The sequence below is a fragment of the Capra hircus genome, chromosome 22, assembly GCF_001704415.2.
Source record: "Capra hircus breed San Clemente chromosome 22, ASM170441v1, whole genome shotgun sequence".
NCBI classification, from domain to species: domain Eukaryota; kingdom Metazoa; phylum Chordata; class Mammalia; order Artiodactyla; family Bovidae; genus Capra; species Capra hircus.
In genome coordinates this window covers 35371590-35396388 of record NC_030829.1, presented here as the reverse complement: position 1 = coordinate 35396388, position 24799 = coordinate 35371590, and the positions used below count along the sequence as shown (strand labels likewise).

The window sequence follows — 24799 nt, the reverse complement described above, 5'->3', positions numbered from 1 at the left end:
AATAAGAGCTTCATTGCAACATTTCTTTTAATCCTTGCAGCAACCATACAAGGTCACAGAAGTAAAACCATGCATCAAAGGTCACACAGCAGTCAAGCAGTGGGACTGGATTTGAGCCCAGTGGAGATGCAGGAGGCCCAGGTTCGATCCCTGTGTCAGAAAGATCCCCTAGAGGAAGGCATGGCAACCCACTCCAGTATTCCTGACTGCAGAATTCCACGGACAGAGGAGCCTGGCGGGCTACAGTCCATAGTGCTACAAAGAGTCAGCCACAACTAAAGAGACGGAGTGCACACATACACATCTGAAATGCAAAGTCGGTGAGTATCACTTCTAAGCTTATGGCCTCAAACCCAGCAAGAAATGTTGGCCAAATCAAAGTTGATCGTAGGATTGAAGCCTCCTAGTCTAGTTGACCAGGGACAGCTTAAAAAAAAAAAACACACCTGGTGACCAATATACATACCCCTCTAAGTGCCAAAGAGATGATGAGGAAGTATTGATGGCAAAGCTGGCAAACCCAGACAACAAATTCCCCATCCTCTGAGCCAGAGACATCAAGCAAATGGTATTCCTGACATACCTGGCAAGGTCAGGCAAAGCTATGAGAAAGAAGAAAAAGCAGAACAGATTTGGCCAAGATATCAAGAAAATCTAACTGCACCTGCTTCTGATGGCAGCGGGAAAAGTCAAATAGAAAAAGGTAAAAATCCAAATGCCCGTTGGCAGCAGAATGGATACACGATGGTGGTATAGCCAATTCAATGGAATATTACTCAGCCATTAAAAGGAAATTCTGCCACATGCTACAACATGGATGAGCCTTGAGCACAGTATGCTAAGTGAGAGAAGCGAGACACAGAAGGACAAACTCTGTATGATTCACTCAGATGACGTACATGGAGTTGTCTGAGTTATAGAGACAGAGACTAGAATAGTAGCTGCCAGGCACTAAGGGAGGGGAGAATGGGGACTGAGTGTTTAATGGACAGCGAGTTTGGGAAGATGGAAGAGCTCTGGAGACAGATGACTAATGATTGCACAACAATGTGAATGTTCTTAAAGCCACTGAACTGTACATTTTTTAAATGGTTAAATTAATTTTATGTTACACATATTTTACCACCATTTTTCAAAAAGTCAAATACAACCTTGCTATGGCCATAAAGAGCAAGTTCCATTGCCTGGAACCGTAAGAGAGTTGTGCCTAAGTGCTGGGAAAGGTCAGGATCTACGCAGGGCATGGCTACAGACAGATAAACAGAAGCTCTGAGCTGCGACGGTCCAAGCAAACTCACCGCAAACCACCCCCCAGGCACTGACATTTCCTTCCCCAGAGAGGACACAAGGACTATAGACTCCCTGAGCACAAGAAAGGGTGCCTGGCTTCCGGCCTTCCCCGCCTTCCCCGCCTTCCCCGCCTTCCCCGCCTTCCCCAGACTACACTCCAGAAGTCTCCATACCCTGAATTCACACAGTGGTGTGGTGCCATCTGAAGCTGATCCTACCACATGGCTGCTGCTGCTAAGTCGCTTCAGTCATGTCTGACTCTATGCGACCCCATAGATGGAAGCCCACCAGGCTCCCCTGTCCCTGGGATCCTCCAGGCAAGAACACTGGAGTGGGTTGCCATTTCCTTCTTCAATGCATGAAAGTGAAAAGTGAAAGGGAAGTCGCTGAGTCGTGTCCGACTCTTCGCGATCCCATGGACTGCAGCCCACCAGGCTCCTCCATCCATGGCACAAGGCAATAATGCAGCATCCTGGTGGAAGCCTGCAGAAATGCCATCACTGTCACTTAATCGGAGGAGAAACCTAGGTCTGTAATGACCTCTCAAGCCTCACTGCTCCAACCTCTAAACTAGAAAGACAGTTAGGGAGTTTGGGATGGGCATGTACACTCTGCTATATTTAAAATGTGTAACCAACAAAGACCTACTATATAGCAGAGGGAACTCTGTTCAGTGTTACATGGCAGCCTACATGGGAGGGGAGTATGAGGGAAAATGGATACATGTCTATGTATGCCTGAGTCCCTTTGCTGTTCACCTGAAACTATCGCAACATTGTTAATCAACACAAAATTTAAAGTTTTAAAAATAATTAATTTAATTAATTAATTATGGGAGGACAGCACACACGCTTCAATTTTAGGCAGGACCTGTCTGCTGTTCAGATGTGACTTCTGCGTTGAGGCTGAATCAGATGGTGATTGGAGGGGATATATGGGCTTCCCTGGTGGTTCAGTTGGTAAAAAATCTGCCTGCAACAAAGGAGACCCAGGTTCGATCCCTGGGTCAGGAAGATCCCCTGAAGAAAGAAATAGCAACCCACTCTAGTATTCTTGCCTGGGAAATTCCACGGACAGAGGAGCCTGGCGAGCTACAGTCCATGGGGTCGCAAAGAGTCAGACGTGACTAAGCGACTAAACCACAACCTCCACCACCACACACACTTCACAGCTTGTGCTAAGGATTAAAGATCAGGCTTGGGCAGCCCTCAGAGCAAAGCCTGACCTGCCCAGCACTGAACCTAGTTCTGCTCTTGAGGGCCTCACTGGTACTAGCTTTCTCTGCTGGGTTTTCACTCCCATACGTGAAGACAGGACAAAGTATGAGGAGGTGGGGGCCAGAAGGCTTCCCGACTCTGACAAGAAAGACGGACTTACAGTCTCACACGATAAAGCAGAAGGGCATTTGAGTTGAACTGTGAGAATGCCAGGAGCCAACAAAATAAAGGAGAAGCAAGCATCCTTACTCCTCTTTGGGAGTTAAAAATCTGCCAATTGCTCTCTTATCTGGGATTCATTTAACTTTCCCCCTCTTATCTTGGTCAGAGATGGGGTCCCTAATTATTGCTGGCTGTACTTCTCATACACACAATACGCACAGGAGCAACCGAGGCATATTCTCACATTTGCAACTTTCTGTTACCACCACTTGGGAGATGTAAAAGAAGACTATTTTCCTCCAAAAACTGTATGCTTGGGTAACAGAATTTGGCCACACTATCTTTCCCTAAAGATGGCATCCCCCTCCTACACCCATCTACCAGGGTATTCAGAGCCAGCATGTGAACCCACTCTGCATCTCCAAAACTCTTAAGTAAGAAGCTAGCTATGTGGCCTGCAGCCAGGAACTAAAATTATCATTGGATTTTACAGACAAGGGAACTGAGGCACAGAGAAGTGAAGTCATATGCCCAAGGCCATACAGCTGGTAAAGAATGGACTGGAACTGAAATCAGGGCAGCCCACTGTAACCACCTAGCTCTTTTGATTCACAGAGTTCATGGTTCCCTATAGCCTGATTATATATGTATTCCAGCAATATCTGCTACAGCTAATGAGGCTGGTGACCTTCTTCACATCCCTTGCATTTTGAGTGCTCAGGCTGTTAACTCACTCAGCACAACACACACTTGTTCTGCTTACTTAATTCCATTTCCTTCTTCAAGTCAGTGCTTGTCAAGCTTTGCCAGCAGACTGAAAATCTGTCTGCTCATCTCTCACTCTGCCCTTCAGGAATCCATGGTGTGTCTCCATAGTTCTCCTGAACTGCTCAATCAAAATTCCTGGTTAATTTTCATCTCTTCCCTAAGCCATGTATATATCTGAAAGTACTTACCCACCATGAGAAGGCAGCCATTCGGCTTCATTCATTCGTTGGTCCATGGAATGAATGGACCAATTCATTGGTTTGTTCTGCTCAGCTATCAAGTGCCAGAAACTGCCTGGCCACAAGAATAAGAAAGCAGGGAATTCCCTGGTGGTCCAGTGCTTAGGACTTAGTGCTTTCACTGCCATGGCCTGGGTCGGATCCCTGGTTGGGGAACTAAGATCCTGAAAGCTGCACTGCACAGCCAAAAGACGAATCACAAAGTATATGATTCATGTTCCTGCCCTTAAGGTAATCACACTCTGGTGGGACAGATAATAAAGGGGTTCATTTCAGATGGCGATGAGGGCAAAAGCAACAGTAGAGTGATGAAGCGGTGAGTGACTGGAGGAGAGGAAGGTTCTATCAGAAGCCAACACGAGTCTAGACCAGGATTTCTAAATCTTGGTACAATACAAAGGACCCAGATGGCTAAACTCACTCCTACTGCAAGTGGCCAATGATCTGCTTAAGCCTCAAGGACTGGTTTACACACAGTATGTGGCATTCTTCCCCATCTCTCTCCCCCTGGCTATAAATAAGCAGGCCCGTCACCCCTTTTGCCACGGTCACCTGTCTGCAAACAAGAGACGCCATCCTAAGGTCAAGCCAGCATTGTGAAGAGAGCACTGAGAGAATCAAGGCCTCCCTTTACGGTATCTAGGCAGTGTCCTTACACCTGCTAAGTACAGGCTGAAATCCAATCCATTCTCTGCTCTCCGCGCCACGCAGGGATGTGTTTGCCCAGCAGAGATATAATTTCTACTCTGAACAAAGACATCATATGGGCTAGTGGCAGCTCTGAAGCAAATCAGAAAAACATGGCCCATGCCCTGATCAAACCCTACCTGAAGCTCCCTTCTTATTCTGAAATCCTTGGTTACATATACCAGTTAATCCTCTTTGCTGTTTAAGCCACTTGAGTTGTTTTTTCCTATGATTTGTAACCAAAAGCATCAGGTGATAAAATGGCTTATGCAACTCCCAGGTAACTTAAGAGTTTCCCTCCCTGCATAAAATATTCAAATTGAAGTAATTTATTCAACCATCTGTTATATTAGGTGCTGGAAACTGAGCAGTCCACAGGAAAAACATCACCCCTAGCTTCATGGAATTCATCTGTTCTATGTAAACCACTCCATTTGAGACAATCAGCATACTGCCATACTGAGCTTCTTTAAGAAAACTGTCACCAGTAAATATATTGATAAAACGGTCAAAAGGACGCTTAAAATCTACCTATCCCAGGCCTCCACATTTAACAAACATCAACACAAAGGGTCACTTCAGCCTCTTTTTCTTGGAGCAGATAAATGTGTCACTAAAGAAATACAACTGCCCTCACCATTTGTGATAGCAATGTCTCCCATGCTGCTCAATCTGGCAGACTCTAGCCATGCGTGGCCACTTACGGCTAAATTTAAATTAATGCTATGTAAATAAAAAGGAAAAAAAACCTTTTTCGTAGCTTGGCTGGTGAGAGGTAGCCACGCCAACCACACAAGTACACAATCTCCTTAGCAGTCAGCACCGGTCAAGAGTATCTCCATCACTGCAAAAAAAATTCTTCTGGGTTGTATTAATACTTTCCTTCTCCAGAGTTTATTTTCTATTTTACAAAAAGGCACGCGTGGTGATGAGGAAGAGGTGTCTTAAATTACCAGGCTAATGCTAGGATCCTGAAGCAAAAAAATGACCTTCCACGTACGCATCTGCACACAGCCAGTATGTGTCACCCTAAAAGAAGCAGCAGCTCAAATAACTCAATTAGTATTTCTATTGTTGACTCCGTTCCCCAATCAATGTTCGTTTAGATGTACAGTGGGGTCTGCTACCGTCATTTATTAGGGAACTGGATTTGAAAAGGCCAGCATGTTAGAGCCTGGAGTCTCAAGCTTTAAACTTACCACAACAAGCCTAAATTTTAAAAAAAAAAAAAAAAAAAAAATGTGGATTCACAGGGTCCACCCCCTAGGATTCTAGATTCCACAGGTCTGAGATGGGGCCGAGTAACCCCTGAATTTCATAAACACTCTGGATGATTCTGAACGGTGACCATTTTATGAACCACTCTTTGGAGCTGGGGTTATCAGGATTCCACTGGGCAGGGCAAGTCCACTAATGGACTCGCCCACAGATGTCCAGAGCTCACAAACTCCCAGGTAATTCTGATGTACTTTCCATTTACCCAAAACCTAATTTGCGGGCCCCTGTTTCCAAAGTTGATTATTTTCTCCAAGCAGCTCTGCCTGCAAGCTGCTGGCAGCCACCAGGTGACTACAAGTGCCTGGTAACAGGTACCCAGGGCTTCAAATTTCCCCACAGCCCTTCCAGAATGTCTTTCTTCCCTCAGGAATCCAGGCAATAGGGTAACTCATCATGTTTTATTAAACCCCATGGACGGGTGCCTTCCACCAAAACAGATTCCAACAGTGACAACCAGCTATCATCTTCCTCAATAACGCCGTCTTCTAACAATTGCCTTGCTCAGAGATAATTCACGCAGAATAGCTTGAGCTTACATTTTTAGCTAAAATGTCTCAGAAACAGATTCACATTGCTTTAGAAAGCCTAGGCCTTTCTTCCTTATGGCAGTATTTTCCCACAGACAGAGACAGAAATAGCCAAGAGCTGCACTGAGTTTTCCTCTGCTGGGCATCCTATCTCTCTGACATTCCTTTTTCAAATCATGATATGTGTACAATATATCAATATTGAGACAACACTGTGTGCTTTCTGAAGAGTCTTCCTAGACCCTGTGCAGGTACTGAACGGTGATTGCATGATTCCTCATAGCTGGATTCTTCTCTTTACCAAATACCAAAGCTCAGGAAGCTTACCAATGTCTGTCCAGCCTAAAACACTGCAGAGGACTCCCCTGGTGGTCCAGCAGTTAAGACTGCACTGCAGAGGGCACAGGCTCATTCCCTGGTCTGGGAAGATCCTGCATGCGGCATAGGGCAGCCAAAACATTAAAATTAAAAAAAATAATAAAAACAGTTAAAACGCTGCAGAATATAAGCCTTTCCTGCTCCATCTTATCCTTGGGCATTTTAAAGTAGGACAGAAGCCAAATTTCATCCTGACTTGGGGAAATCATGGGTGCCCCAAAAGCGGTGCTCATACTGAAGGAGGCGGATCAGAGCATATAGCAGTCTCCACTTGAAAACACTCCTTGGTTTTGTCTCACACCCAAAGTCCTGGATTACATATAGTATATCTTATCTAAAATCTGAATTCCTAGACAGTCTCTTGGAATGTTCTCACTCTGATACAGATATGGAGAGAAAGAAGGCAACGGGAGCAGAAGAGAATAGAAACACAGTCCCAATCCACACCTGGCACAATCTGAGCTCCATGTCGGGCTCTCACTGCCAACACTAGTTTTCATTTTACAGAGGCCTGTTTTTGGTTGGCTCCATGATTAGAAAAACTGCACTCCCTAAATTTCAAATCTGATTTACACAAGTCCCCTTCCCCATCCTACGTCAGCAAGCCTGGTGCCCACCATGAATCCTGCAGCACAAAATGACCCATGATGCAGGCAGGAAAGCAAGAAGTACTGCGCTGGTTTTCAAAAAACTAGAATTCTACCAGATAATGCTGGCCTGGAGAACAGAGGTGAATCGTGTTCTGAAAGCACCTGCTCTTGGGCTAAAGGCCAGGGTCCTGATTTACCTGTAGAACAGCCAAACGAGACATGTTATTAGGGATTTTCCTGCCATATTTAGAAGTTCCCTAAGAAATACACATAAAAGTCATTCATTAATTTGGGAGACTACAAATTTTAGAGTACAGTAACCTCAGGGCAGAGAATATATACTGTTCCCAGTACATACTCACATAAATGTCACCATCAAGATGTTATTTTGCACCCAGTTCTAAGACTCAGCAGATCAGGACCCTGAAATAAAATAGTCCAAGACTCAAGATCAGCTGTCAAAATATATCATCTCCCCATCTTCTTGTAACTCGAATGGGAGAGCTGTCACCAGCTAAGCAACCAATAAACTAGCATGGTCTAAAGAGACAAACCTGACCACTTCTGGAACTTATTATTCTCCTCACCACACGCTTGTGGGCCCTCACTGGGAGCCAGTGGCTATCCTGGGCCCTGAGAACACAGACGATTAAGAAACGTGATAACTGCTCTTGAAGAGCAGACATCAAGTGAGAAAGACAAATAGGTCAACCACAGGCTGCAGCTTGTTGCTTGAGGACCAAATATGGCTCCCAGATGTGTTGCTTGGTTTATCCATGCTTTAGAAAATTTTTGAACTAACACTTTCAAATTGGCGAAGTTCACTTTTTTTAACAATCAAAGATTCTGCATTTCTGTTTAAAGCTTAAAAAAAATCTGGCATCGATGGGCAATGCCCCGACAAGTCAACAACCGGCTGAAGCTGAGTGGCAACTGCTCTCTTTGAACAAAACAGCTCCTTCCAATTTACCCCAGTCCCCACCACTCCCTAATGCCCTTTAAAATATCCACTCATTATCTGCCTTTGTGATGACTATTGCAAAGGAACAATTCCAGTGCTAGGTAGGATCTGTTCTAACTGAGCTAGGTTAAGAAAAATATAGGACTTAACTCCCAGGCAGCAGGGAGTTAAGTTGATAAGCAGCCTGAATGGTTTTTTCAAGGCATTAAGGTTTAAAAAGATAAAATTCAAGTGAGACAAGAAGTTCTAGACATCTATCCAAAGAAAATAGCTGAAGAAGTTCACTGAAATGTATATATAAGGATATTCAGCAATGTGTTGTATAAAACAAGAACTAAAAACGACCTTCTGAAAACACGATTTAACACATTAGAGCACAACTAAAAACCGATTCCACAGCCATCAAAATGGTAAAATTGATCTACACATAAGTGTAAGAGAAAAGTCTGTGATATGTCGTTAGGCACAAAGAAAAATCACACTAAAACTATGTGCAGTACTATTCAATTTTCAGAAGAAAAAGACCCTGCCAAAAAAGTCTACCAAAAAAAAAATATGTGTATTTATGTATGTTTATATATACATATAAATGTCTGGGTAAAAATAGAGTAACACATGTATTTCTCTGCGATGGGATTATGTGCAATGTGGGTACATTTTCCTTTCATAGAGTCACATCTTTCTGTATTGTACACACTGTTTAAATGAGGGAACAAATTGAATTTCACCATGAAAAAACCATAAGCTATGGAAGCACCGAACAACAATGGAGAGTGATTGACAGTCATCCAAGATCACAACTTTGAGTTTTTAAAAAATTAGAAACCAAAGAAATCTACATGCCTGTGCTTTCTGGGAAGAGAAAAAAAAAAAAGAAAGAAAACTACATGCTCCAACACCAAAGAAAGTCATTTTTTAATTACTTGATCTTGAGTTTTGAATTCTTAACCAAGTCACACAGACTTAAACAGGCTGATAGTTGGAGGAGGAAATGAACAGGCTCTCCCTATCAGATGTAAATTCCAACGCTTAGCCAAGAATCCAGGTGGTAAAATACTGACTCTATTTAAATCAAGCCAAAGTGATGCCTTCCGTGGCCACATTACATAAGCAATAGGCTCCACTGCTGCACACATCTGGTCAGAATAAAGGCCCTCTAAGACCTTCAACACAATTAATTCAATATTTTCCTGACAGTTCAAAATGCCACGACAACTGGCAGACAACCATCTTAAATCATCACGGAAAAGTCAGACATATGGCTAAGTATATTTAATACGCTTTAAAAATAAGCCACAGATTTTTGAGCCAACAAGATCTTAGGCAAGAATTTTTCTTATTTATTTAAAAGTTATGCCTACTCGTTACCTCAAAAGATTTCGATTCAAAGGTGATTGCTTGAGTACCTAGAGAGGGCAGAGATTACAAAGAGACATAAAACAGGGATGCTGCCTTTAAGACTGTGAGAAACACGTAACCCAGTGCAGGAAACAGACAAGCAAATCTGCGTTCAAGACACTATTGTGACTCTTGAAATCATGTGCATGGGGGAAGACAGAGCACAGAGGAGGAAAGAATCAACAGTGTTGGTGATGGAGATCTGGGAAAAGAGAAGGCAAATAAGCAGAAATGCCAGAAACTCCGTCGTAGCAGCACCCTCTGTGTTCTGACCAATAAACACTTTGCAAATCCATTTTATTATTATTAATTCTGGGACTCTTTTGGGGGATAGGTGAGGTTACCAGGCATGGTTTGCTATCTCAGACAGCAATGGTACAGCTTAACAGAGGTCAACACACTTCTAGTGTGGAAAAACCTAGGATGAGAATTTTGGAACCAGGCAGATCTGAGCTTGACTCTCCCTTGTGTAAGCTACCTGGGGACCAGGATAAATTACCTGAGCTCTCAAGCTACTTTTCTCATAGCTAAAATGAGAAACGACATCATCCACCCAGGCTAACCGGGGTCTCAGAGACGTGGCGGAAGATCAATATATAGCAATTAGGATGCTCAGTTTACTGCTTCTGATTCAGATTCTCAGTCTCAACCATGAAACTGCACCTGAGAGAAGAGCTTCTGGACTCAGTCTCTGGGCCCCCGGGGCTGGATATCTCTCTGCGATGGTTGTTGCTGTCCAGTCACTAAGCACGCCAGGTTCCTCTGGCCTCTACTATCTCTTGGAGTTTGCTCAATGTCCACTGAGTTGGTGACCCTATCTAACCATCTCATCCTCTGGCATCCCCCTCTCCTCCTGCCTTCAATCTCTCCCAGCATCAGGGTCTTTTCCAACGAGACAGCTCTTCGCATCAGGTGGACATACTGTGCTCTGTAAGATGTGTAGTTACATCTCTGGGCTCTGCTCTCTAAATGCCACTTAGCACTGACCCATCCTGAGTTGAGACAACCAACAACATCTCCAGACATGGCCAGATGTCCCTTGGGGATCAAAATCATCTTCAGTTGAAAAACCACTTCTTCAGAGGATGGATTGTTGGGTCTTTGTTGATGGGTCTTCATTTCTGAACTGAAAATTATCATGGCTGCTATTAAGTAGGTAAGGACTACATACCGTACATGCCAAGCAGAGGATAAGGTGTTTTGCATATGTTTTCTCATTTAATCTTCACAACCACCCCTATGAGGTAGGCATTATTCTCATTTTCAACTGGGACAACTGACGTTCTGGGAGGTTAACATGCCTGTGGTTCTTCAGCTGGAGTCAGACCCAACCAGGCTGACTTCAAAAGCTTGTAACACCGAGTCCCACTGCCTCTCCAGCCTTTCTTGATTCAGGAGCCCAGGTATGGTGCCAGGAAGGCCAGAGGACCTCAGGGTCAAGCTCTTGAGGATCACTTTCTCTGGTACTGCCCTACCCAGGACCCCCAGGAAACTGGGAGAGGATCCATCCTTCCTACACCTTCCTGAACCAGGGTCCTGAGGACACTCATCAGAATTAATTCTTCACCAGTGACAACACGGAAGAAATTCAGGCAGAGATCCAGAGGTTTCCTTCTTCTTTGTCTGTACTAATCCAGTCTCAGCCTTTTTAAATAGTGGTATCTGAATCAGGCAAAAAAAAAATGAGGGCTTTTTCTAGACTTGAAAAGCTCTCTAGGGAACTGTGTACCACAATTGCTATCTCTCAAGAGATCCTTTCTTCTCGCGCACGTGCTTTCCAACAGGGAACATTCAAACAATAACAGAAGCCGGTATTCTGTGAGCACTCACCACGTGCCAGGCCCTGGGCCGTGTGGTTTACCTCAATCTCCTAATTTGATCCCTCCATCAGCCTCAGGTAGTAGGTATTATTATCCCCATTTTCAGAAGGGGAAATCCTGGCACAATGAGGTAGAGTATCTTGCCCCAAGTCACACAGGTACTACATTGAAAAGCCTGACTTCTAACCCAGGCCAGACTGAGTCCAAAACCTGCCAATCTACAACACACCGATAAATGCATACAGTCCTGTTAACACTGTATATGGCAATAACTGTGAAACATGGCTTATAATCAGGGCATAATGGCCTTTTAATTGCACCATCATGCCACTGTCCATAAAGAGAGCTTCAAGTCTCTCCTCACAATGGACTGAAAGATTAGCCTTATTGTGGAAAACATAACTGCATCCCATTAAAGTCACACACTAATGCCTCCTCTGGCAGTAAGAACAGGGCTGACACCTTAGCCAGGAGGATGTAATTCTCTTACGTAACTCATTCTCACCACACTGCAGATGGAACGGGAAAAGTCTATACACACAACTGACGGTGCTCAGAACATCTCCACCATCCACTGAAGGGTGAGAGAGTGTGCACAGTTATCTGGCACACTCAGCACGGTGCTGGTCTAAATCCCTAAAATGAAGACCTGCAAGGCTCCCTGTCTTCAAGGTTACTCTGAAATCAAACAGTGAAGCTCTATTTAGCCCAAGTTATAGACAGCAAAAGTTAAATCAAGTTTAATGCAGTTTATCACAAAGTACCTACATTTTCAGAGACTCAAATATCAGAATTTTCAGAGGCAACCAAGCTCAGAGACAATTCTTCTAGCTCTAAAGTGGACAGTGGACACTCAAGAAATGCTTGAGCGATTACTATGCATTAGGCACCATTCTTGGTATTGGGGATGCAACAGGAAACAGATCCACAACCAGCCTAACGTCTTGGAGCTTATATTTGAAAGAGACAAAGTAAGGAACTTAGTCATTTTGAAATACTCAACATATTATAAAGTAAAATAAAGCAGAGGATGGGAATGGGGAATGACAAGACAAGTGGGAAAGATTTGAATTTCATGAAAGAGTAAGCCTCCCAGGTGACCAGGTGGGGACCATCAGGCCACGGCCAGGGAGACAGAGGACAAGTTACAGGCCAGGTTGTTGGGGGCTGGGGGGTCTTGTGAGTCACCAGGAGGATTTCAGTTTTTACTCAAGACAGAAGGACTAGAGAAACAACTGTGTTATAGATTATCCATTCGTTAATTATTTAGCTATAAAAAGAGATTACTATTTAATCATAAGAGTCATTGTTCAAATTCCATCTTCTCGGTTTGCTCCGTGCTTTCAGAAAGGATAACATCTAGAACACACTGGACCCTCCACAGACTACTATACCTTAAAGCAAAAGTCGGCATTACTTGCTTGTCCTTGACATCCATGAAGGTTCAGCTGTGAAAAACACCAAAACAAATTCCCCAGACATACTACATGGATGTCGACATCCACAGGAGCGCAGTAGAGCAAAGCTCCAGTGTTTCCCAAGGATTTTTCAAGGTTATAGATCTCACATATGAGCTCCATGAAGACAGGCAGGAAGGCAGTCCTTTTTTTAGGATATGAATGTCAGCCCTTAACGAATTTGACAGCCTTTATTCACAGTGTATACAAAAATCAGTATATTCTGTTACACGTATATACAAACTTAAGGAAGGGACCACTAACATCAGAGACTGGTGTTTTGCATTAAATAATCATCGTTTATAAAGCAACATCCTTCATGTAAACCCTTGTGGTAAGGAGATGTCAGAATGTTTTCCCTTATAAACCACTTAATTCCCCTTGGTGGATGTCATCAATTCTGCCATCCGAAACTAGCTGGGTAATGAATGCCAACAAATGCAGTGAGCCCACTGTATGCCAAGGCATCATAAGGTCAAGTTATTCTATTTTTAAATAACACGGCCATTGGCAAAGAGTAGCCACCAGAAACAATGGACATGTTGGGTTCACTGTCTTTGCATTATTTTTTGTAAAAGCTGTAGAATGTTCCACAGTAAAACCTAAATATATCCTTCAGAGAGTGGTCTTTTGGCACCACGAACAAAAACAGATTGGTTTTTGAAAGTTTAAGTTAAAAAAAAAAAAAAGACATAAACACAAAGCTCAGTTTAAGAGCAAGAGAGGAAAAAAAATCAGGCTGTTTTCCACAGCAAAGATCCGATTTGCTCTTGGCTGGAAAAACTGTACCCAGGGACCAGGCTACAAGAAGACAGAGGTAAAGTGTCATTCTTCTGGATGCTGACATAGACCAGGTCCCACATAAACAAAAAACAGGACAGCTCCTCATCATTCCGTTGAGTGAACATCTGAAATTTCACCTCTTAAACCCCACCTAGAGTCCACAGGCAGAAACACTTAAGTATAATTCATGAAGCCTTGTCAGTTATTTATTTATTTATAGCTCAGTATAAATTATTAGACAGAGAACCAGCTGATCAGAATGCCTAGTGATGAGAAAATGAACATATTAGGATCCAAACTGAGAAGAAATCAAAGACGAATAGAGAGGAAAAGAGGAAACATGTTGTGGATGGCCTGATCTACATTCACCATCCTAATAAGCAGCAGCAAGAGAAAATTCATTCATGCAGCCAACAAATTTTAGCGAGCACCTGTGGAAACAGTGACAGATTTTATCTTCTTGGGCTCCAAAATCACTGCACATGGTGACTGCACCCATGACATTAAAAGACGCTTGCTCCTTGGAAGTAGAGCTATGCCAAACCTAGACAGCATACTGAAAAGAAACATTCCTTTGCCCACAAAGGTCTGTCTAGTCAAAGCTATGGTTTTTCCAGGAGTCATGTATGGATGTTAAGAGTTGGGACTATAAAGAAAGCTGAGCGCTGAAGAATCGATGCTTTTGAACTGTGGTGTTGAAGAAGACTCTTGAGAGTCCCTTGGACTGCAAGAAGATCCAACCAGTCCATCCTAAAAGGAATCATTCCTGGGTGTTCTTTGGAAGGACTGATGCTAAAGCTGAAACTCCAGTACTTTGGCCACCTCATGCTAAGAGTTGACTCATTGGAAAAGACTCTGACGCTGGGAGGGACTGGGGGCAGGAGGAGAAGGGGACGACAGAGGATGAGATGGCTGGATGGCACCACCGACTCGATGCATATGAGTCTGGGTGAACTCCAGGAGTTGGTGATGGACAAGAAAGCCTGGCATGCTGTAGTCCATGGGGTTGCAAACAGTCAGACACAACGGGGCAACTGTACTGAATTGATGACTTGCCAGGTACTAATTTTGGAAAACAGAGGCATGAACACGTGAGATAAATTTCTTATTTTCATGAACCTTACATTCCAGTGGGAAGAGAGACAGACAATATAAAAGCAACAAAAGAAGATAATGTGAAATTATATCAAGGCTATGAAGACACAAACCAAAATGGGGAGATGGCATGTCATCCAGGGAGCTCTCTTATATGGGGATCAGTGTGAATACTGGGGCCACCTCAGACTGGCTCTGGAGAACCAATTACATCCATCTCTTTGCAACTCCAGTGATGCAACAAATCAGTGTCTCCCTGCCACCAGAGCCAGTTGTTAAGCCTTTAGGAACACACCACCAGATGAGGAGGTCTTTCTGAAGAGACACTAAATAGACAAGTCAATCTTGTGACCATCTTGGGTGGGGTCGGGGAGGAAGCAAGCCCAGAGATCCCAAAAGCAGAATTCACAGGAAACCAAGCAAGATAAAGCACTGTTTTAAAACAAGAACAGAATTATTTTGTTAAAATGTTGTAATACATTCCAATTGGTCAAAATAAACACGCAATGTCAAAACAAAACTCAAAAAAGCACAAAGAGCTATATTAAATTGTGTAATGGTCCTAAGTCCCTCATTACAGCGAGGGGAAGGGTCTGGTGGTGGTGTTGTGGTTTTTAAATTGTGTCTTATTTATTGTCTCCATTCTGTCTGTAAAAAAAAAAAGTGGAAGGACAGTTTTGGTTCCTGGGTAATTTGCAAAACCACAAAATTCACTTACAAAAATATGTAAGCGTGACCTATAATATTACCAGTTTGGGAAACTACAATCACACCCTTTTAAACTTTTGGAGTCTGGGTTATTCAGGGAATCTTAGCATTTTATGAATGCAAAGGAACTGAAGGGGCATATCCACTTATTTTAGGTATAAAGAAAGGTCCAAATAGGTAACATACTGGCGATAACAGCACTAGTCACCTAGCTTGTTCACGATTATCTGTTTCATTTGATGCCATATTTGTTTTCTTCTTTTTTTTTCAGCCTCACTGTGCAGCATATGGTATTTCAGTTCCTCAACCAGGGATCAAACACATGCCCTCTGCATTGGAAGCACAGAGTCTTAACATCTAGACTACCGGGGAAGTTCAACACCATATTTCCAATGTCACTCTATATCCTAGGACAGTGGTGCTCAAAATTGAGCATGCATCAGAATCACATGAGGACTTGTTTAAAACACCCACAGGCTCCACGCTCCTGAGTTTAGGTATCTGTAGGACTGGGGTAAGGGCCAGGAATCTGCACATATAACCAGTTCCCTGGTGATGTCAATGCCACTAATCTGGGGACCCTACTTGAAATTCACTGACCCAAGAACTGGAAGCATGGGTTTTGCAACCTAACACAGCTGAGCTCCAGCTCCACTTCAGCCACTTGGATGACCCTTGGAAAAGCCACCCAAAACCTCTGGACTTCAGTCTCTGACACATAAGTCCAGTTGGGAGGAATAAAGAAATGCCCATATAGCTCTAGCTCAGCCAAGAGCTAAGCCTTTTAGAAGCAAGTGCTCAAAAAATACTAGTTACATCCCAATACAGAAACGTTTCCTTAATCATCATGGCTCCCCGTTATCTGCTATTCCACTTCCTGTGATTTCAGTTACCTACCGTCAACCCCAGACCGAACATATTAAACAGAAAATCCCACAAATACACAACTCACACGTTTTAAACTGTGCACCAAGTAACATGATGAAAGTTCCCACCTTCCCGCTCTGTCCTGCCCAGGACATGAATCATCCCTTTGTCCAGGGTATCCTGCCCATTAGTCACTTAGAAGTCCCATTATCAAATCAACTGTCCAGGTATAGCAGTTCTCGTATTCAAGTGACCCTTACTGGGCTCAATAATGGCCCGAAAGCACAAGAGGAGAGATGCTGGTAGTTCAGATCTGCCAAAGAGAAGCCGTAAAGTACTTCCTTGAAGTGAAAAGGTGCAAGTTCTCAACCTAAAATCATATGCTGTGGGGACTTCCCTGGTTAAGACTGCACTTCTACCCCAGAGGGCAATGTTTTGATCCCTGATCTGGGAACTAAGATCCCATATGCCACAGGGCACAACCAAAAAAAATCATTAAGCTATGGATACTAAGATCTACAGTAAGAATGAATTTTCTATCTGTAAAATCATGAAGAAGGAAAAAAGAAATACATGCTAGTTTTGCTTTCATACTTAAAATTGCAAAGTTGCAGCTGCAGTGCATAATAAATGCTTTGATATTAATAAGATAGAAAAGGCATTAAATTTGTACAGTAAGGTATTTTTAGAGGCCACAGTCACATACCTTTTATTACACTATACAGTTATAATTTGTTCTATTTTCTTGTGTTGTTGTTAATCTCTCACTGTGCCTAAGTTGGAATGTACCATTTGAAAATACTTCACTTTTCTCCTTTCTCAACATACACTAGAATAGTTAAAGTTCAAAAGATAGATAAGATCAAAGATTGGAAAAGATATGGCAGAACTGGAACATTTATAGCAGCTTTATTCATAATAGGTGAAAGAAAAAACAGTCCAAATGTCCATTGAGAAATAAAAATATAAACAATCTGGTATATGTATGCAATGTAATGCTACTCTACAATACAAAACAACCATGATACACACAATATGAAATCTCCAAAATATTTTGTTGAGGGAAAAAACCCAGACACAAAAGAGTGCATAGCGCATTATTTCATTGATATGAATTTCAACGATAGACAAGACTAACCAAAGTGAGAGAAATCAAACAGTCAGTGCCTCTGGAAGAGGTGGAGGGAGCTGACTGGAAAAGTATAGGAGGGAAATTTCTGAGGTAATGGAAACACTCTGTATCTTGATCTGGGTGAAGCGGACATGAGCATATACATTTGTCAAAACCCATCAAACTATATACTTAAGATCTGTGCATTTTACTGCAGGTAACTATAAGCCTATAGTATATATAGTACATGTATATATATCTTATTATATATATGAAGTGATCTATTTTATATAGCATATATATGTAAATTTCTTAAGGCACTTTTGTGACAAAAAACTGTCATCCCTCATTTCAAATAAACCAACTCCAACCAAGTAGATCTATTTAGCTTGATTCTTTCACAGACCAGTCCTATTTCATATACCATTTACAACAGACTAGTTTGGTCTGTGCAACTTTCCAGAGAGCTGCCGTGAAATAGAGCAGGATTCTCTCCCAGAAGAGGACCATGACATTTCCATAAGAGTGACCCATGGCCCTGGGAGTAGCGAGTTTAAGGTGGAGACAACTCAAAAGTATTATTTTCCTTTACCAAGTAGGAGCCTATTTAATATGATTAAAACACAGTAATGAAAACACAAGAAGAACAATTTTGTCGTATAATTTAAATCATATTCTCAATATGAAAGAGAAGGCTGGTGATGGTGAAGCCTGGATGGGAGGGGAGTCTGGGGGAGAATGGATACACATATATATGTATGACTGAGTCCCTTCCCTGTTTACCTAAAACTACCACAACACTGTTAAGTCAGCTATATCCCAATACAAAATAAAAAGTTTCAAGCCACCAAAAGAAAAGAGAGAGAGAGAAGGCTGGTGAAATGCTTTCCAGTGCCTTCTTTCTTTAATGAAGATGTTAGAAGAGCTGCCTGCGCCTGGGTAATCATGACAGGAAATAGTAGCTTTCACATTGTGGTGGATGTGAAGCCATTCAAATGTCCCCATCCGTAACTTTATCCCACTAAAAGAACAAGTAGATTTGCATACACACACATGCACATACACTTTCTATGAGCATTCTTGCATAGCACACAGAGTAATTCCAGGTGAAAGGAAATAAGATGGGGATACACTAGCTTCCTTCAAACACAGAGGCCTCTGATTCCAAACACCCTTGGTTACCTCATTGACCTTTCCAAGGTTTCACGATGATGCAACACTGGGACAAAGCCTCCCAATCTTTGGTAACTGGTAGAGGGAGGCTCTGCCACCTATAGTATCTCGCACACTGAGAATGAGCTCCCATCGATCAATTAGACACTAGTAAAATGCTCCCTGCCCCCATAATCTCCAGGATAGTCAGGAACTCATGCCCATCCTCTACCAGCCATGTCTCCAAGATGCCCCTGCATGGTGACCCACAGCAGATCCCATCAAATGCTATACGCAGTATTTTCTCTACAGTTGTATCAAGTCCTAGTAATGCAGGAACCTGAATTACGGTGTTCACCTCATAATTCAGATTCCTGACACTAAAAAAGCCCGAGTCAGACATGACTTAGAGACTGAACAACAACAAAGTCCTCTAGGAAACCTTCTCTGATCATACAACTGGAAGTTAGCTCCTAGTTTCCTAAATGCTAATGTTCATTTTTTTAAGTATCATATACATCGCACTTTAAGATCCTATTTGTACATAGGCATTATTTTCTTCCGTGAGACTGGACGCTCCTTGAGATTGAGGACTGTTTTGTAAACTTCATTTTATCTCTAGCATTGCCAGCTCAGTACATAGCACATAAGTGTCTCAAAATGTTTGGTGATATATGGAGTAAGCAGAACCTGTTTTAATGTAGTAATGGTAATACACTGGTTTATTATCATTCTATACCTAATACCTAATAAAGTGCTAAAATATATATTTTTTAAAGCTAAACTTAAAAGCTAGACATAGAAATAAATAACTGCCCCAATTTCACTTGAAACATAACAATAATAGCTGGTCTTTATTGAGCACTTATTATGTGTCAGGCACTATTCTGCACCCTTTATAAGTTTATGTAATACAAAACAGCCAGTTTACAGATAACGGGAGACATATTTCCAGGTGAGACAAGGTGTTGGACCTTAAGCAAAACTGAGGTGGTGTGCAGTCAATGAGGCATATTCTCTCCTTTCAATGAGCTTACCACCTTGTATGGAAAGAAGGGAAGGGATCTAACGCATAGTTCAGAATAAGTAGAAAACCGACAAGACACACATTTAGGAGAGTCCAGAGGAACGCTGATTTCTTCATCCTGGCAGGATGCCTGAAGGCTTCTTGGAGGAGGTGTGCAAGCAGATAATGAGGACACAAATGGAAGGAGATTTCCATAACTGTCAGTCCCTCAGCTCCCAAAGCTACCAAAAGGCCCGTCTCTTCTCCCTGTCCCCCTCCTCCACTTCATCTGGAACAGGCCTGTTTCCAAAAGAGGACTAGCTCAGCCTAGCCCTCCTTTCCTCTGACACAGTCCTCCAGCTGCTGCTTGCCCTTTCAAGCACGCAGGCACATGTGTGAACTTTTCACCAGGGCTCAACCAGGGAAGAACCTGCATCACGGTGCTTGGTCATACAAGGGACCCTTTTAAGGGAATCCATTCCTTCTCTACTTCTCTACTCAGGGACAGCCCTGAGCCTATACCAAACTAAGATGCAAGGGACTCCCCGCAACCAGCAGCCATATCACTCCTCTCCAAGCTTCGGAGAGGTGAATTTGCTTCCACTCCTTTCTCTTAAGTGCACCCCTCAGGTCTCCCACACTCATCCTCTTCCTCCTTGGTGGTTAAGGCTCTGCAGCAAGGATTTTCAAACCCTCACCCTTGGCATCTGTGTGACCTTGGGCAAGTAACTGAACCAATATCAGTAAATGAAACAACGTCAGTCCCAGCTTCCTTATCGGTAACATAAGGGGGTTTAGAAGAAACACTCGCTCTCAGAATCGTTGTGCATCAGAACAAAAGAGTGCAAGGAAAGCATTTTACATAGAACCTGACACATAATAAGTGAATAAGAAACAGCAGCTATAATCATCTTCACAGGGATGATGACGATGGTTGCAGTGATGGGGATGGTGGTGATGTTGGTGGCAGTATAAACTTGGGCTTGAATGGCGCTGAAATACCCTCTCTATTCTCTCCCCACACCGCCACCCAAAAGTCTGGGGCCAGGCCACACGGGTTGAGACACATGCATCATCCAGCTGTGGGGTGAATGCAAGATCTTCAAGCTGCAAGCTTTAGGACTGAAAGGTGGTGATGCCCTAGCCCACCTGGCCGGTCAGGGGGTGATGCTGATTTTTTGATTAAGGATGTCCAACAATCAAAGACCCTCACCTCCTTCATACCCATTCTCTAGGTCTGAAAACAGCTAAGAGATCAAAGAACACAGTAGCTGCGCCCGCTGCAACACTCGCCCAGGCAGCCAGGAAAGCGTCCACTTTGCCCCTGCCTCAGTGTCCCAACTCTCCTGCCGGTGCAGGCAAGCCACTGCTGCGCTTGGTGGTGGAGATAACAGGTTAGCAAACCAGGCCAGGGAAAAACCTCTGCGCTTCCCGGAGCTAACCCAAGCCCCTCTTCCCAACGCAGGTGGGCAAGCAACCCACAGCCTCTCAACAACTTGGTGTATTTCACCATCACTGGGCACACGGCCTCAACATCGCCCCTATGCCGCGTTCGCAGAAGAAAAGCGGGAAATCGGAAGGGGGGCGGGGGGAGACTTCTCAGGCCGGTTCTCTTTTCTGGGGGCGCCTCCAGGAGGCGCGGCCCGACTTACCTTGTCTGACGGCTTTGAAGGTGACGGCCTCCTTGCAGCTGTCGATGACTCCCAGTACGTCATAGCGGGGTAAGCCGGACACCCGGATCCCCTGCACCTCCAGTAGCAACTCGCCCTCGCTCAGCCGAGGGCCCTCGCCGCCGCCGGGAAGCCCCGCCGCTTCGGGAGCCGTCACCGCTCCGACATACGGAAACTCTCCGTTCTCCGCGCCCCCCAGCACCGTCACCCCCAGCTCTCCCTGGGGTCCCCGTTTTACGGTACATTCGTGAACCCTGCTAGTCCAGTGGTTCTTCTTCTGGATCACTTTCGACATGATGAGTTACACCCCTACTACGCCCGCCAAAAAAAAATAACGATAAAATGAGAGACAGGTGCCCCCCACAGCACAAGCCCCCAAGCCCCTGCTGGTTCATGGGAGAGACATCTCCCCCCCAAACAACGCAACGGGAGAGAGAAACTTGGCAGCCTCGCTCCCTTGCACACACTCGCTCACTCAAGCCATCATAAAACAAACTTTCTGGGCTTCCCCGCGAGCCCTGCACAGGCGCCCGCGAGCTTTGTTTGCATTCCGGTGTTTCTCGGTCCACGTTCCGGCGCCCGACCGTGCTCTCTGGGACCAGAGTCCACTCTGCGCCGCTTGAATTATTTTTTTTTCCTTTCTTTCTTGCCTCTTAGAAATGCGGTGTCTCCTCTTTGCCTCCCGCCTGGGTCGCCTTTCCTCGCTGGCGGGCAGTTTCTGAGGGTGAGGGAAGCCCTTCTAGGCAGTTGCTGGGAGCCCTGGAGACGCGGTAGCTGAGCGGGGGCGGGGGGGACAGGAGGGAAGTGCCTGCGTCCCCTTTAAGCAGATACAAAGGCTCGGCTTGTTTTGTTACAGTTCATTCTATTCCGCGCCGCCGAGCGCAGCGGCCGGCAAGAGGAGACGCGCGCGCATGCGCCCCGCGACCGCCTGCCGGCCGGCCCGCCCCACCCCGCCTTCCTGAAGTGAGAGATTCCAATGTGCTTCCCGTTGGGTCCTAAGTCCGACTTCTCCAGGATCAGCCACTTTTCTCCCCCTTCACACACCCTTCTCAAACCTACTTTTATTTCAGTGCTCACGACTCTGCATAGCCCTTCGGGGGTCTGGGAGACGAGGAAGTGTTTTACTCCAACTGTCTGCAACTTAAAAACATGGGCAATCTGCTTGGGTATTTTAAAACCATTTCAAACAGGTGGGGGTTGGGGAGGCTCACACTCACCCTTGCGCTCACACTCACGCACACACGCACGCACACACGCCGGCCTAAGCTTCCTTACCGCCCTCGGCCAGTGGCTGGCCACGCTGTCGGTCACCCAGCCCACCCCCCGCCGCAATTCCCTCTAATACCCTGACCCCAACCCAGAGGACTGCGCCTGCCCGGCTTCCCCCCAACCTGCACTGTGAAGGCGGGTTCTGGTCTTTGAGTAGGGTGTGCCCCAGCCTCTGCGACCCTGGGGAGGGGGGGCCGTGGTGTCCCCCAAATGGGATCCATCACACGCTCATACACGTATACACACACTTATCTGCATCCTTAAACTTTAGGGCCAACTTTTCTGGACGCAGATAAAGTATAAGGCGAGGGAAAGAAGCCAAAAAGCAAGAGAGGCTTGGGGTCTTCAACCGAAAAGGGTCTAGCTCTTTAAAACTTGCGGCCAGAGACCTCTGGAACCAGGCGTCTGTCCTGGACTCAAGTTCCTGGCTAAGCTGGGCAGCCTTTGGACCCGCCCCGGGGCCAGGAGATAAGGATCACTCCTGGGTCTGGGATCTGCACCCAAGTCCTGGCGCCCGCGGGGGCGTGGGCGCGGCAGCCACCTCTCGGAATTCACAGCCTGGAGTTGCTGTTGCCTCGGGCACCGCCCGAGGGCGGGGGTAGAGCCAGCTAATGTCCCTGCTAGGTTTCGGAACGTGCTTGGGGGCTGCGGACAGAAAGAATATCCTGCACCGGCAAGGCTACCCTCCCTAAATACTCCTCAATCGGCCTGGGCGATAGTCTCCTAAACATTTTCTTTTCCTCAGTGATTTATAACTTATTTATCCATCTTGGGTCACAAGAGAGATTTCAAGTGCTAAATAAGGGAGGTGAGTGTAAAGGATTCCGAAAGGACGGGGTGCCGCAGAGGTCACGGTTGAGAGCTGGGCTCTGAGGTTTAGGTTCTCACCGGTCCAGTGTCCGTGTGATCTTGACCAAGCGCTGGGACCCCTCAGACCCTGAGTTTCTTAAGTAAGTGTAACAATACCTGACAAGATTCTTGGGAGTATTACGGGGATATATAATAAAAGCTTACTAGTAGTAATACTAGTAGTAATTTGAAAATTTAAGAATCATTCGGGGTTTCAAGTTACATGGTAATTCCTCCTCTTCTCGCTAAAACTTAAAATATATAGGCATACATTTAAATATTTTAAAGCACTGCTTATAGGGCACTTTTCTAAGCCAATAAAAATAAGAGAAGAACATTGCTACTTCTCTCTTGAGATCTCTAAAACTGAAAAATCCTATTGCCTTCTAGTATTTGTAAAAGAAGAAAGTGACCAGTTTTCCATGGCTCTTCTTGATAAGGGAAACCATCTTCAGCCTCTTTTCTCAGAAGATATCCATTTGTCTCCAGCCTGACTGGATCAAAATGAATGAGAAATTAAAAAGCTTCAGCCCCAAAACGAAATAAAGATCCACCCAGTCAGAATCTTAAGGATAGGCTCTATCATCTGGATGTTTAAGGTTGCCTTTACATGCATGGTGCTAGTACACAACACTGAGGACCAGAAGTCAGCTTGATTCCTGAGCTCACAGACACTTTTAGGGTAAGAATCTATGTCCACATCTCCCTGGACAGCATATACTCCAGGAAGGTAGTGGAGTTTGGCAGTTTGGTTTACTGATGTAGTCCCAGTATCTGGTATCTTGTTAATGTTCAGGTGTTCAGTGAGTGAACCCTCTTCCCAAATGCACATTTTTGCATACCACCTTAAGAGTGAAATCACAGATTTCCCTACAGATCATTGGTGAGCTTGACCTATATTTCCCACCTCCCACACTCCATATTTTATAACTATGGGTGCCTACTTACGAGGAATTCTCCTACCTGCCTCTAATCAGCGGTCACCTACCTAGAGGATTCCGGACAATAGACAAGATCAAGTGGTTAGCAGTTACTGGCAGCAGCACCGTTTTCCCTCTCCAGGGTTCCACATGACCCTGAAGCAGAGAAGAGGAATGGACTTGGAATTTAGCCTACTTCAGATTCTAGGTATGGAATAACCCCCCCCAAAAAGAAGGGAAAAGTGAGGGCACAGACAGCAGGGTAGAGAGAGGTGCAGAGAGACATATTAAAATCCAGGAATTTAAAAAGAAGTAATTTGAACTTTCAAAACAGCTAAGACTGCCAATTTCCAGACATTAAGTTTATGATGTTCCCAAACTCTCTGTCTCTCCTCTGAACCTTTCTGTTTGTTCTGTTTCTCCTGGTTCAGTTCCTGTGTCCCAGATTGGAAGGAGCTTCGGGGCAGAAATCATATTTATTCTACCCGAACTTTGAATCCTCAGCACCTAAACCCATGCCTCGAGGTGAGTGTGCACATACACACTTGATGAATGAATGTGTGAATGCATGGGTGAAGTGTGACCTTAAACTATGTA

General features: G+C 44.5%; 1 protein-coding gene across 15 annotated transcripts in view; it reads right to left on the bottom strand.

Annotated features, from left to right (window-relative positions):
• MAGI1 (membrane associated guanylate kinase, WW and PDZ domain containing 1) overlaps nucleotides 1-22097 on the bottom strand; it is a 649715-nt gene extending 627618 nt beyond the window's left edge. For 6 of the 15 annotated variants that reach the window (XM_018066861.1, XM_018066865.1, XM_018066862.1 and 3 more), the window contains exon 1: nucleotides 21147-22089. In XM_018066861.1, the coding sequence (XP_017922350.1) occupies nucleotides 21147-21459 (313 nt within the window). In that variant the 5' untranslated portion in view covers nucleotides 21460-22089. Of the gene's footprint in view, nucleotides 1-21146 lie in introns of all 15 variants that reach the window. The other 9 variants (XM_018066858.1, XM_018066860.1, XM_018066859.1 and 6 more) reach the window with 4 other exon arrangements.